The sequence below is a fragment of the Bos indicus genome, chromosome 5 (assembly GCF_029378745.1).
Source record: "Bos indicus isolate NIAB-ARS_2022 breed Sahiwal x Tharparkar chromosome 5, NIAB-ARS_B.indTharparkar_mat_pri_1.0, whole genome shotgun sequence".
Taxonomy (NCBI): Eukaryota; Metazoa; Chordata; class Mammalia; order Artiodactyla; family Bovidae; genus Bos; species Bos indicus.
Genome location: NC_091764.1, coordinates 22,763,295 through 22,778,207, shown reverse-complemented (window position 1 = coordinate 22,778,207; position 14,913 = coordinate 22,763,295). Strand labels below are relative to the sequence as shown.

Here is a 14,913-nt window from a genome sequence, read left to right as displayed (position 1 = left end):
CATGAATTGCAGCACGCCAGGCGTCCCTGTCCATCACCAACTCCTGGAGTTCACTCAGACTCGTGTCCATCGAGTCAGTGATGCCATCCAGCCATCTCATCCTCTGTCATCCCCTTTTCCTCCTGCCCCCAATCTCTCCCAGCATCAGAGTCTTTTCCAACGAGTCCACTCTTCGCATGAGGTGGCCAAAGTATTGGAGTTTCAGCTTTAGCTTCATTCCTTCCAAAGAACACCCAGGGCTGATCTCCTTCAGAATGGACTGGTTAGATCTCCTTGCAGTCCAAGGGACTCTCAAGAGTCTTCTCCAACACCACAGTTCAAAAGCATCAATTCTTTGGTGCTCAGCTTTTTTCACAGTCCAACTCTCACATCCATACCTGACCACAGGAAAAACCATAGCCTTGACTAGCCGGACCTTTGTTGGCAAAGTAATGTCTCTGCTTTTGAATATGCTATCTAGGTTAGTCATAACTTTCCTTCCAAGGAGTAAGCGTCTTTTAATTTCATGGCTGCAGTCACCATCTGCAGTGATTTTGGAGCCCCAAAAAATAAAGCCTGACACTGTTTCCACTGTTTCCCCATCTATTTCCCATGAAGTGATGGGACTGGATGCCATGATCTTCGTTTTCTGAATGTCGAGGTTTAAGCCAACTTTTTCCCTCTCCTCTTTCACTTTCATCAAGAGGCTTTTGAGTTCCTCTTCTCTTTCTGCCATAAGGGTGGTGTCATCTGCATATCAGAGGTTATTGATATTTCTCCCGGCAATCTGGATTCCAGCTTGTGTTTCTTCCAATCCAGCGTTTCTCATGATGTACTCTGTATATAAGTTAAATAAGCAGGGTGACAATATACAGCCTTGACAATCTAAAACAAAGGGACTAGTAGAGTGGGGATAATTGAGTATACTGGAGAATGGAAGGTGACTGAAGGAATAAGGTATTCATAAACTGTGATGTCACTGATAACAATGGGTGGTGGTACATTCAAACATAGCCTCTGAAGGATATCTTTGGAAGACTGAGGAAAGGTGTGTATATGTGTGTGTGTGTGTGTGTGTGTGTGTGTGTATGTATGTATATGTGCTGTGCTTGGTTACTCAGTTATGTCCAACTCTTTGTAACCCCATGGACTGTAGCCCACCAGGCTCCTCTGTCCATGGAGGATTCTCCAGGCAAGAATACTGGAGTGGATTGCCATGCCCTCCAGGGGATCTTCCCAACCCAGGAATGGAACTGGGGTCTTCTGCATTGCAGGTGGATTCTTTACCTGCTGAGCTATCTGGAAAGCCCGTATGTGTGTGTGTGTGTGTGTTTTATTCATTTATTTATTGAGTATAATTGACTTAGTGTTAGTTTCACATGTACAGCAAAGTGATTCAGTACTCTCCTTCTCTCTCCCTCTCACTGTATATATACACACAGATACATATATATAAAATCTATAACATATAATAGATTTTACATATAGTTTATATATATGTACACATATTGTTTATCAGGGTCTTTTCCTTTATAGATTATTACAAAATGTTGAGTATAGTTGCCTGTGCTATAAGTAGGTTCTTGTTGGTTTTCTGTTTTATTTATGTTGTTGTTCAGTCGCCAAGTTGTGTCTGACTCTTTGCGACCCATTGGACTTCAGCATGCCAGGCCTCCCTGTCCCTCGTCATCTTCCAGAGTCTGCCCAGGTTCATGTCCATTGAATCGGTGATGCCATCCAACCATCCTCTGTCGCCCTTTTCTCCTTCTACCAGCAGTAGTCTTTTCCAGTGAGTCGGCTGTTCACATCAGGTGGCCAAAGTATTGGAGCTTCAGCATCAGTCTTTCTAAATAGTATTCAGGGTTTGACTTCCTTTAGGATTGACTGGTTTGATCTCCTTGGAGTCTAAGGGCCTCTCAAGAGTGTTTCCAGCACCATAGTTCGAAAACATCAATTCTTTGGCGCTCTGTCTTCTTTATGGTCTAACTCTCAGATCCATACATGACTACTGGAAAGACGGTAGCCCTGACTATACAGACCTTTGTTGGCAAACTAATGTCTTTGCTTTTTAATATGCTGTCTAGGTTTGTCATAGCTTTCCTTCCAAGAAGCAGTTGTCTTCTAATTTCATGGCTGCAGTCAGCCTCTTTAGTAATTTTAGAGCCCAACAAGAAGAAATCTGTCACTGCTTCCACCTTTTCCCCTTTTGCTTCTTGACCCACATACAGGTTTCTCAGGAGACAGGCAAGATGGTCTGGTATTCCCATCCCTTTAAGAGTTTTCCACAGTTTGTTATAATCCACACAGTCACAGGCTTTATAACATAGTCAGTGAAACAGAAATAGATTTTTTTTTTTTTTTTTTAATTCCTTTGCTTTCTCTATGATCCAGCGAATGTTGGCAGTTTGATCTCTGGTTCCTCTGCCTTTTCTGAACCCAGCTTGTACATGTGGAAGTTCTTGGTTTACATACTGCTGAAGCCTAGCTTGAAGGATTTTGAGCATAATTTTACTAGCATGGGAAGTGAGCACAATTGTCTGGTATTTTTAACATTTTTAGTACTGCCCTACTTGAGAATCGGGATGAAGATTGACCTTTTCCATTCCTGTGGCCACTGCTGGGTTTTCCAAATTTGCTGACATATTGAGTGCAGCATTTTAATAATATCATCTTTTAGGATTTTATTTTTTTTTAATTAATTACTTTTTTTTTTTAACTTTTTTTTTTAATTTTATTTTTTAACTTTACAATATTGTATTGGTTTTGCCATATATCAAAATGAATCCACCACAGGTATACATGTGTTCCCCATCCTGAACCCTCCTCCCTCCTTCCTCCCCATACCATCCCTCTGGATAGTCCCAGTGCACCAGCCCCAAGCATCCAGTATCGTGCATCGAATCTGGACTTGTGACTCTTTCATATATGATATTATACATGTTCCAATGCCATTCTCCCAAATCCCAATCCAAATCTTTTAGGATTTTAAATGGCCCTGCTGAAATTCCATCACCTCCACTAGCTTTATTGGCAGCAGTGCTTTCCAAGGCCCGTTTGACTTTACATTTGAGGCTCTAGGTGAGTTCTTACACCATCTTGGTTATCCAGGTCATTAAATCTTCTTTGTACAGTTCTTCTGTGTATTCTTGCCATCTCTTCTTGATCTCTTCTGCTTCTATTAGGTTTTTACCGTTTCTGTCCTTTATTGTGCCCATCTTTGCATGAAATGTCCCCTTGATATCTCCAGTTTTCTTGAAGAGACCTGTAGTCTTCGGCCTTCTGTTGTTTGCCTCTATTTCTTAGCATTGTTTACTGAAGAAGGGCACCTTGTCTCTCCTTGCTTTTCTCGGGAACTCTGCATTCATTTGGATATACTTTTCCCTTTCTCACTTGCTTTTCACTTCACTTCTTTCCTCAGCTGTTTGTAAAGCTTCCTCAGACTACCACTTTACTTCTTGCATTTCTTTTTCTTTGGGATGATTTCCCTGACTGACCTAGTGCCTAGTAGTTTTCTCTGCTTTCTTTAGTTTAAGACTGAATTTTGCTAGAAGAAGTTCATGATCTGAGACACAGTCAGCTCCAGGTCTTATTTTTGCTGACTATATAGAGCTTCTTCATCTTCAGCGGCAAAGAATGTAATCAGTCTGATTTCAGTATTGACCATCTGGTGATGTCCATGCGTAGACTTCATCTCTTGTGTTGTTGAAAAAGGGTATTTGCTATCACCAGTACATTCTCTTGGCAGAATTCTGTTAGCCTTTGCCCTGCTTCATTTTGTACTCCAAGCCAAACTTGCCTGTTCCTCCAGGTATCTCTTGACTTCTACTTTTGCATTCTAATCCCCTGTGATGAATAGGACATCATCTTTTGGTGGTAGTTCTAGGATGTCTTGTAGGTCTTCATAGACCTGATCAGCTTCTTTGGCATCAGTGGTTGGGGCATAGACCTGGATTACTGTGATGTTGAATTATTTGCCTTGGAAATGAACTGAGATCATTCTGTCGTTTTTGAGTTTGCATCCAAGTACTGCATTTCAGACTCTTGTTGATTATGAGGGCTGCCCTGTCAGGGAACATTTATGTTTAGGATTCCTGTATGTTGTTTTCTGTTTCTCATGAACCCTCTGTTCCTTATCAGTTCCTGGTAGACAGGAACGAGTGGAGTGGCACGCTGTTCCCAGGACTGAGGTCATGGGACGGAACGCATGCGTGGATTTCCTTCAGTAACCTGTTACCCTAAGGAAAAACTGTTTAGTCACGACCCTCTTACTCAAGATATGGATTGTTTTCTGGCCTTATGACCATCGTTGTTCCTTGTTGTTACCTTGGTGACAGTTGATATACGTCTGGTTTTTGTTCTTTATTTTTTTGAGTCCTTGTAGAACTTTGTATATACTCACACAGACATGATTAAAGCACCCTTGTTCCACCAGAACCTGGGTCTCCGTTTCTGTCTTTCTCTCTCTCTGGCTAGTTCTCTGGAGCATGGAAGCCTGTTGAACTCACTTTCCTGCCTGGGCTTTTAAGACCTCCTAAGAGGGCGCCCCTGTGCCTTCGTGAGCCGTACGAGCCCTGTTGTAGGGCTTTATTGGAGTTCCACGTAACCCAGGGAATACTGGTGTCTTTCTCTCTCTATATTTTTCTTTCATCATCGACTTTGATCCGCCAAGTTCCAGTCTATTAATGGACCTCTACACTACTCCATTTCTTCTATGGGATTCTTGCCCACAGTAGTAGATAATAATGGTCATCTGAATTAAATTTGCCCATTCCCATCCATTTTAGATCACTTACTCCTAAGATGGTGATGTTTACTCTATTGCCATCTCCCCATCTCCTTGTCCACATCCAATTTACCTTGATTCGTGGACCTAACATTCCAGTTTCCTATGCAATACTGTAAAACACATTTTACTTTCATCACCAGACAGCCCCACAGCTGAGCGTCATTTCTGCTTTGGCCCAGCTGCCTCATTTTTTCCTGGAGCTATTAGTAGTTGTCTTCTGCTCTTCCCCAGGAGCATATTGGACACCTTCTGACCAGGGGGACTCATCTTTTGGTGTCATATCTTTTTGCTTTTTTATACAGTTCATGGGGTTATCATGGCAAGAATACTGTAGTGGTTTTCCATCCCCCGCTGGACCACGTTTTGGCATTATATATTATTATGTTACATTATATTATATATGTAATTTTATAGGTAAGGTGAAGAAAAATCATGGTAGAGCATTCCTGAAGATAACCCCTCCCCTCCTTGGATAAAGTTGGAATGGTAATAGTTGAACTTCAGGTAGGCTGAGATTATTAAAGATTAAACTTTTAAGTTGATGTTCAGGGGTATATCTGAGGTCGAAAATTCCACTCAGTGACAGGAGTGAAGAAATGATTCTGAGTATGTAGTAGAGGTTGGAGTCTAGAAATCTGTGGTGGCATCAATCTATGTAGCTTTGTGATTTTGCTCTAATACTACTTAGAAATGTAGGCATGAAGAAAGCAGATTGCAACACTGATCTAAGAATTGGGCTTTTTTGGGGTGGCTGTTTTGGCAATTTGTGGGTAGAAGGAAATGGAGAATGTAGATGAAAGAATAGTTAAGGTAGTTCATATCCGTATGTGAGGTTCAGGAAGAAAAGCTAGGTATATACTAAATAAGCTAGAAGAAAATTGAGGTTAATGTCTCTTTGAAGAGCAAAAGTGAGGTCATGAAATTGGAAGACAGTTAGGAAGTTGTGTTCACAGAGTAGGAGAGTTGACATATTTTTATCTAGAACAATTTCAGGTGATTTAGAAGATCCTGCACGTGGGTGATTGAGTGGAATGAGTAAAGGTCCAGGAATTAAGATGCTGTGAATGTTGAAGCTGTATTCTTAATTCTCTATGTATTTTGTATTTCCCAGGAAATTGGCAGAAACTGGGATTGAGAAAAAGACTAAATCAGGTCTCAAGTCTTCAGTGAATGAGGTAGGGATTCATAGATGATGGCAACACAACATAGACATAGAAAATGAATACATAATTCCCAGAGCAGCTTAAAATTTTTATTTGAGGGAGAGATTAATGGCGGTGAGAAAAAAAAATCTGGAAAAAGTCAACCTCTTCTGCTTGCCCAGTAGAACAGTCCTTACATATGAGAGAGGGCTGATAGGGAATTGGCACCTGTACAGGGAGAACCAAGTTTCAGCTTGGAATAGAGTGATAGTTCTGGGAAAGCTTAGGCCTGGAGCTGTGGTTCCAGAAGATTGGTGGATTGTGCAGAGAGGGGTCTTAGTGGCAGGAACAGAGGATGAGAGCAGAGAGATGAGGTTGCTTTTCATTGTTTTGTGATTGAAACTTCGAGGATGAGAAGCATGTTTGAAAGTGACTGATCTCACCTTGTTGGCACACATTGTTGAGGGTACCAGCTGGCTGCTGGCTCTGTCTCAGCAAGGTAGTGTGGGCTGCTGTGAAGTTTGCATAAGGGTTCGTTAGGGCCTTTTCTGAGTAGAGGCTCTCTGGCTCTCATTTGGCTCTCTTAGAATGATTAGGGCAGAGGCTGTGACTCGGATAGCTCTCAACATGAATGAGTGTTGTTCTGGGGGTGGTGGGCTACTGCAGGTAAAACATGGAGGCCTTGGTAAAGTGAAAAAGAGGATCCCGTAATGGAGCTATAGAAGAGTCCAACTGGGCTGCTGAAATGAGCCTTCATGAGTGTATATGTGTTAAAATTCAATCACTTATTTTTCTGTTCACTCAATAAATGTCTTAGAATATGTGTGTCTTGGATACATTGATGAATAAAACAGACAAAAATCTTCACTTTCTTGCAGCCTACATTCTTGTGACAAGGTAGAGAGAGGCAGATAAACATGAAAAATAAGTGAATTATTTAGTGTGTTAGAAGATAAGTGCTATGGAAAGAAAAGCTATTTACTAGAGGGTGTATGGAGAAGGCAATGGCCCCCACTCCACTACTCTTGCCTGGAAACTCCCATGGATGGAGGAGCCTGGTAGGGTGCAGTCCATGGGGTCGCTAAGAGTCGGATATAACTGAGCGACTTCACTTTCACTTTTCACTTTCATGCACTGGAGAAGGAAATGGCAACCCACTCCAGTGTTCTTGTCTGGAGAATCCCAGGGACGGGGGAGCCTGGTGGGCTGCCGTCTATGGGGTCGCACAGAGTCAGACTGAAGTGACTTAGTAGTAGTAGGGGAGTATTGGTTGGTTGGTTGGTTGATTTAGTCACTAAGTCATGTCTGACTCTTGTAACCCCATGGTCTATAACCCGCCAGGCTCCTCTGCCCATGAGATTCTCCAGGCAAGAATACTGGAGTGGGTTGCCATTTCCTTCTCCAGAGGGAGTATTGGAAAAGGCTGTAATTTAAAATGTAATGATCATAGTAGGTATGATTGAGAAGGTGGCATTTGAGCAAACATTTGAAGAAGAGGGAGTGAGCCATTTGACTTTTGGGGAAGTGTGCCAGGTAGAAGAGATGATTAGTGCAAAGATTCCAAGGTGAAAGTGTGCCTGGTGTGATTAGGAATAATGAGGAGTCCCATGTGTCTCAAAATGGATTAAACAAACATTGTAGTAGATGGTGAAGCCAGAGTGTTAGAGTAAGAATGTGTAGTAAGAAGGTTTTTATTGGTTATTAAATTCTAGTTTATTATCAGTAATGTAGGTTTTATTGTTAAATATGTAGTTCTAGTTATATAAGTTTGCCATGTTAAAATGTAATGATTAATAAAAAAAAATGTAACACTGAGAGTTTGAGTCTTAAAATTTATCATCAGTCATTTTGTTTGAGGAATAACTTTTAAATTCTCTATCCTTAAGGCAGTAGTTTTTAATTCTTTACAGAATGATTTGGAACAAGTACTACGTCAAATTGGTGATAAGGACCAAAAGATCCAGAACCTTGAAGCCTTATTACAGAAGAGCAAAGAAAATATTTCTTTACTAGAAAAGGAGAGAGAAGATCTTTATGCAAAAATTCAGGCTGGTGAGGGAGAGACTGCTGTTCTTAACCAATTACAAGAAAAAAACCATACATTACAGGAACAAGTAAGCTTGTGAAGTGTATTCTGTTTCTAAAATTTACTTTTATCTCTCTAAATCTTACTAAGTGTTCTATCTAAATAATTCTTCTATTATTTTTAGTACTTTTAAATATATTTTGTATTTCTGACAAATACTTCATTTACCTCAGAGGTGGGTTGCTATTGTAGTGAAAGTAAGTTAGCATGATTTGATGACAGAATTCTCAGTTAATGTCCCAGGATGTAATTTATTACCTGTGTGACCATGAGCAAATCATTTCACTTTGTTGGCTCCTTTGAAAAGTATAGTTAGCTCATATTGAAAAGTTATTAATGATACGTTATCTCATGGCATTTTGTGATGTTTTGGAAAAAAGTGAGTAACAATATAAACTGAACTACTAATCAAGTGTTAGTTGTTACTGTGTATTGGTTAATATCTAGGCTTAGTGGTTACCTATCTTTTAATGATGTATGTTTTTGGAATACATAGCTAATAATAATTTTGGTAACTAGTTGCCTTATTCTAACATCTGTATGTTAGTTTAAATGGAGCTTATAAAATTTAGCTTAATACATTTTCAGACTGTAATAAGCACTTTTTGGAAAGAATTGTCCAATAAGGGAATTGTAATTATCTAAATGAGAAAGTATTAAACAATAAGTCATTTCAGTTTTCTAATTTGAGTATTAGAATATAACACAAGTTTTTTCCTCCAGGTTTCAAAGTTAGCCTTAGTTACCAGTTTATACTAGTTTTTAGTTAAAGTTGCATACAAATTAACATTGCTTATTATACAAACATGATCAGAAAAATGTACACAATTTTGAAGAAAGAATAAATAGAAGTAAATCTATGTACTTCTGCTTCTGGCCATGTTGGAATAACTGATACCTCTTTAGTCTTCCCACTATAAACAACTGGAAAAGTGGAAAAAACTGTGTAAAACTAGTTTTCAGACATTGTACAGCAAATGCACAGGGTTTTCATCCCTGAGAGAAGAGAAGCAAGTGAAGTGAGCCTTTTGACCATTCCAACTTTTGACCTGGAGACAGTTCTCAGACTGGTGCAGGGTGAGAAAATCCAAGGAAAGCACAGTGGTCTCACTGAACTAAAGCACGAGAGATTGGAATTCAGGGAGATGGAACTCAGATGTGCAGACAGGATGTCAGAGAGGAGGCAACAATGTGAGATACAGGTCCAGAAATCTGTGTAGGGATTTGCTTGAACCTTTAGCTGAATGCTAAGCTTTACACTCTTAAGGAGAGATTCCATGAGGCCGGACAGTGAACAGTTGTTAGGAGCTGCAACTTAAAAATGATCAGAACTCAGAGAGCTTGGAAACATTCAGGTCTTCACCAGTCAGAGAAGAAAGACACTTGGGGGCATTCAGTAGAAACCCCAGTAATGTCACACCTTAGAATTAAAACCAAATTAGCCCTAGAGTAAAAGCTAGTGTATATAAGCATGGGAATGAGCCTCAAAAGGATGCAGCTGAACCACAAGTATATTAATTGCCTACTGGAGCAAAATTCAATATTCTTTGAAAGAAGACAAATTTCAGACTTGTCATAACAAATATAAAAAAAAATTAATGGATAACACAAAGTGGAAAACATATGAGCTATAAGTAAGAGAAAAGTGATTCAATGGAAATAAAACCTGAAATAGGAGAGGATAGAGTCATCAGATAAGTACTTTAACACAGCTTTAAAATATATGGATATAAAGAGAAAAATATAATAATGAAAATAGAAGTGGAAACAAAAAAATAAAACTTTTAGAGGTTAAAATAATACCTAAAATGAAAATTTCACTGAATGAATATATTAAGTGGAAAAAACAATATCAGTGACCATTAAGACAAGGTAATTGAAACTGTCCACATTGAAGCCCAGAGAGACAAAAGACTGGGGTAAAAGATGAAGAGCGCCTTAGTGACCTGTAGGATAACATGTAGTCTAGGATATATGTATGTTTGTGTGAATGGTGTATACATATGTGTGTGTGTGTGTGTGTGTGTGTGTAATTTGTGTCAAAGAAAAATGTTCATAGAAATAATGACTGAAAAATTGTAAAGTTGATTAAAAATATGAAAGCACAGATTCAAGAAACTCATGAATTCCAACCAGAGTACCCCAAAGAAACATCAGATGAGTTGGATTTCACCTAAATTAAAAACATGCTCTTCAAAAGACACCATTACAAAAATAAAAGCTAAGACACAGACTGGGAGAAAACAGGTGTAGGACATATATCTGACAATTGAGGAACATCCAGAATATATAAAGAACTCTTAATAGTCAGCTCAGTGATTGTCTGGGGCCAGAGATGAGTGGAGGGTATTGAGTGCATGAAGAAGCTTTTGGAGGTAATCATAAGGTTTTCTTGCTTGTTTGTGGTGATGGTTAAATGAATGTACATATTGATTAACTCCCCTCAAACTGTATAATTGAATTGCATAACTTGTATTTAAATTATAGTTCAGTAGAGTTGGTTTTAAAAATGGTAAGAATCTCTGAATGTGATGTTGTTATGATTCTGAGAGGTTATATTTACTTATTTTTGGAAAAATGTGAATAATTTTTCTTGGAAAAAAAAAGTTGAGATAATCTATCCTAGAGTATTTTAACATTCTTATGGTGCTTACATTTGGGTTTCTTCTTCATTCTTGTTATATCATTTGTGACCTTCATAATTAGAGCCTTGCTTATATGATAGGTAACTCAGCTAACAGAGAAGCTGAAGAATCAGTCAGAAAGCCATAAACAAGCCCAGGAGAATTTGCATGACCAGGTGCAGGAGCAGAAGGCACATCTTAGAGCTGCACAAGACCGTGTCCTTTCCCTAGAATCCAGCATCAATGAATTAAATAGTCAGTTAAATGAAAGCAAGGAGAAGGTTTCCCAGCTTGATATACAGGTAATATTGCATTGTGCAACTTGTTTGTATGAATAAAACACTAGTTTTAAGTTATCACATTTAAATAATTTTTCTCTCTTCTTCTCTACCCCCTGCCTTACTTATTAATTGAAAAAATAGAAATAGGAATTAAAGTTGTATGTGGACAGTTTGTTGAGCTTTCCTGTTTGCCTTTCTCCCTACCAGAGTTTTGCACTTTTCTCTTTTTCCATGAGGCCGTTACTACTGTTTTTGAAGTTCAAAGTAGTTTGTTATTATACCATTATATTTCTGTTACAGATGTTTATTTTGAATTTGATTTTTAAATTTTACTTTAAATGTTTGATTTAATAAAAACAAACACACACCCAAAACTTTAGGGGATTCCCTGGTGGTCCAGTGGTCAGGACTTGGTGTTTTCACCATTGAGGCCCACATTCAGTCCCTGGTTGGGAAACTAAAATCCCTCAAGCTGCATGTGCAGCCAAAAAATAACTTTATATAGTACAAGTATGTATTTTAATATGTTTTCCTTCAGAGGGCAATATGGAAGCCTTGCTCAGTGAGTCAGTCACAGGGTGGAAATTAAGATATATTTCTTTCTCCATTCTCATTATTGTTTTTTTATTCTATACTACAGTAGAGAAAGTTTTAGAAACATTTCTAAGCTTTAATTTTCTTTATTTTAGGAGAATAATTCCATTAAAACCAGAAATAATAAAATAAGTATAAGAATTTGGAAAAAAGAGGATACACCTTTCTTTTTAAAATTTATTAGATGAGTTACAGATAATTCAATATGTGGATGTCCAATTTAAGAGAGAAAGGAGTGTTTTGGTGTTCTACAGGGACTTTTTTTATCATTTATTAGAACATTATTAGGAGTATTCTCTCCTATTCATTCCTGTTTGGGGGATTATCACATACTTATTTTTTAATGTCTAAATTTTTGTTTTCTGCTGAAAGATTTAATTTTTAAAATTAATGAGAAAAGTATTTTACACTCATCATGCAGACACCAAGAATTAAATACAAATTAAATGAGTTGTAAATTTCGTTACAGGTTAAAGCCAAAACTGAATTATTGCTATCAGCAGAAGCAGCAAAAACTGCTCAGAGAGCAGATCTTCAGAATCATCTGGACACAGCCCAAAATGCATTACAAGATAAACAGCAGGTAGGAGAACTTGATGCAGTTTCCTGTCATAACCTAATGTTTTGGTAGATAAATTAACTGGAAAAATATGTGAAAATGATACTTTGATATAATATTGTGATTGACTTGCTTATTCTCCTTAATTTCTCCTTGAGTTCCGAACTAGTGAGTGGAATATACAGGAGTTAGACAGATGGAGATAAAATATAATCTTTGGGACTTCCCTGGCAGTCTTTGGTTAAGACTTGGTGCTTTCGCTTAACCTTGGTGGATAACCTTGGTGGCCCGGGTTCAGTCCCTGGCCCGGGTTCAGTCCCTGGTTGGGGAGCTAATCATCCTGCAAACTGTGAGGCGCAGCCAAAAAAGAGAAGTGTGTTATTTATGTTCTTGATAAAGCTCACCTTGTGCAGTTGTGGTTGAGCTGCTTAATACTGTTTTTCTCCCATAATAGAGACCTTGGTGTGATGAAATGTTAACTCCTAATTTTTGAATTGTTTCTTCATCCTATTAAGTGGCAATGACTGGGAAGGAGAGACAGACTTCCATACCTGTTTTAAGTGGACAGTCAGGTGGTAACCCAGGTATACTTACCTCTTGGCAGGAAAAGAGCAGCGTGTCTTCCATTTCAATTATAAGAGTTACTACTCTTTTCCTGGGGGTAGGAGTAAAAGTGGGGCTAGAAAGAATACCAGAGTTGTTATTCTCAACACTTCTGATAGAAAAAAGCTTCGTACTTCAGAATCCAAGGTTAAAATGCTGGTAGATTTTTCTTACCTTTGACCAGGTAGGAATTTTAAAATTACTTTTTACTTGAGAAGCAATACTGGTTGTTGATCCAAAAAGTTTTATTAATAATATAGTAGTATATATCAAGTTAATAAAACCTTTCTCTATATTTACCTTTAACTGCAATCCATTTTTCTCCTTATATGGAAATTTTGCTTTTAAGTTTGGTATATATCCTTCCAGACTTCTGTAAACATTGAAGAAAAAATATGTGTGTGTGTATGTGTACACATACAGGTCTCTTTGTTTTATACATATGGTATCTCTATGTATGTTGTTCTACAACTTGGTTTTTACTTTACATTATTGCTAAACACGTCTATAAGGTATTTTCTAAGTACTATAGATCAGTGCCAGAAAGTATAGTGGAAAAAGTATGTATAAGAATAACCACATAAAAGTTGAAATTTTTATTTGCCCAAAATATTACTAGCAAAATTCTAAAGCAAGTAGCAAAATAATAGAACATTTTCTGAAGTATGTCTGATGAAAGATAGATATTTTTGTTTAAAACATTTTTACATAAGAAATAAATGAATCTACCAAAAGAAGTGAAAGATCAAAACTACATTAGGAAATCTTCATATTCATTAAGAATTAATTGCAAATTAAGACAGTAATATGCCCTTATTAAGGTAAAACGTTTGTGTGCATGTGTTTAACACTGTAAAGGCTAGACATGGTGTAGAAGAACAAGTCGCTTCCACACGTTGCTTACAGTTCAACCTTTTGATGGTAATAGGGAAAGCTGGTTGGCAGTATATTTAAGACCTTTAAGATTTTTCATATTCTTAATCTCACTTTTAGTCCTTTACCCTAGGGAAATAATCATAGTTTTAAGAATGATGTTTGCATATCTGTTGGAAAGGTTTATAGCAATCCAAGAATACCACCAAGGGTATTTGGCTAAATAATGATCTATATGAATACAATAGAAATTTATGCAGTCATGTATAATGATAGTTTGGAAGATAATGTCACAGTTTTATGATGCTTTGTTATAAAAACAAAGGAAGTTACAGTAACACTGTATGTAAACTGATATCCTTTATCTGAAAAGTAGAAAAAAAGAAAAAGAAACTAATACAGAAAAGTCTAGAAGGAAAGTTATCAAAACATTAATAGTATTTATGGGCAGTGGATTTCCTAATAATCTTTATTTATTTTGCTCTGCAATTAGATATTCCAAATCAATTGAACAAGTATTATAATGTAATCAATGTAATTAAAAATATTTTTAAAAATGGTATCTTGAACATTGAAAATATTTAATTATAGTATAAAAGCATTACTTTGTTATTAGCCTGCTTAACATCCTGTTGTATCTTTTGGCTTCTAAAATAACTCTTCCTAGAAAAAATTATTGAGCTATTATGTGTATAAACGTAGTATCTCAGAGTGTGTACAACTTCAGTTCAGGTCCTTTATGTTGATGGATAAATATAATCTCATATAGATTATTAGGCTTATTTATGGTCTTACTCAAAATACTTTCTTAAAGAGTTTTCTGCTTTACTTTGAGCAAACATTTGGGCCCTACAGCAAAGTAAAGCTTACCAAAGTTGTCTTTAATTATACTTTCTATAGGAGTTAAATAAGATCACTACTCAGTTGGATCAGGTCACTACAAAGTTGCAGGACAAGCAAGAACATTGCAGTCAGCTGGAAAGTCATCTTAAAGAATACAAAGAGAAACATCTGTCTTTAGAACAGAAAACTGAAGAATTAGAAGGTCAAATCAAGGTTTGTATAAAAAACTAGCCATATTTTCTATTGCTATAGCAATGGAAGTTGATGACCTAGAAGGAATCCAAGATTTTAAATTTGCAGGTGAAGGTCAAGTTGTGATATAAAAATTATTTGTAATTTTTCATGTCTTAATTTTGAATTCCACCTTTACTTTTAATTTCTTCACTAATGGATGGCTTTGCAAATAGCAGTTAATATATATACTGGTTCCATTGTAATGCCTAAATGTTTCAGAGAGACAGCCGTATCTACTCTGTAATTACAGGAAACTTATTTTTGTTGTTGTGAAGTCTCTTCTACCTCATAATTCATATCTCCTTCCCT

The 14,913-nt window shown here is 37.3% G+C and overlaps 1 protein-coding gene across 5 annotated transcripts in view; it reads left to right on the top strand.

The window, feature by feature from the left end:
* The window catches only part of EEA1 (early endosome antigen 1), a 206,501-nt gene that overhangs the window by 161,222 nt on the left and 30,366 nt on the right, over positions 1 to 14,913 (top strand). For 4 of the 5 annotated variants that reach the window (XM_070788562.1, XM_070788563.1, XM_070788561.1 and 1 more), the window contains 4 exons: positions 7,818 to 8,021; positions 10,719 to 10,919; positions 11,962 to 12,075; positions 14,428 to 14,583. In XM_070788562.1, coding sequence (XP_070644663.1) covers positions 7,818 to 8,021; positions 10,719 to 10,919; positions 11,962 to 12,075; positions 14,428 to 14,583 — 675 coding nt within the window. Of the gene's footprint in view, positions 1 to 7,817; positions 8,027 to 10,718; positions 10,920 to 11,961; positions 12,076 to 14,427; positions 14,584 to 14,913 lie in introns of all 5 variants that reach the window. The other variant, XM_070788560.1, reaches the window with a different exon arrangement.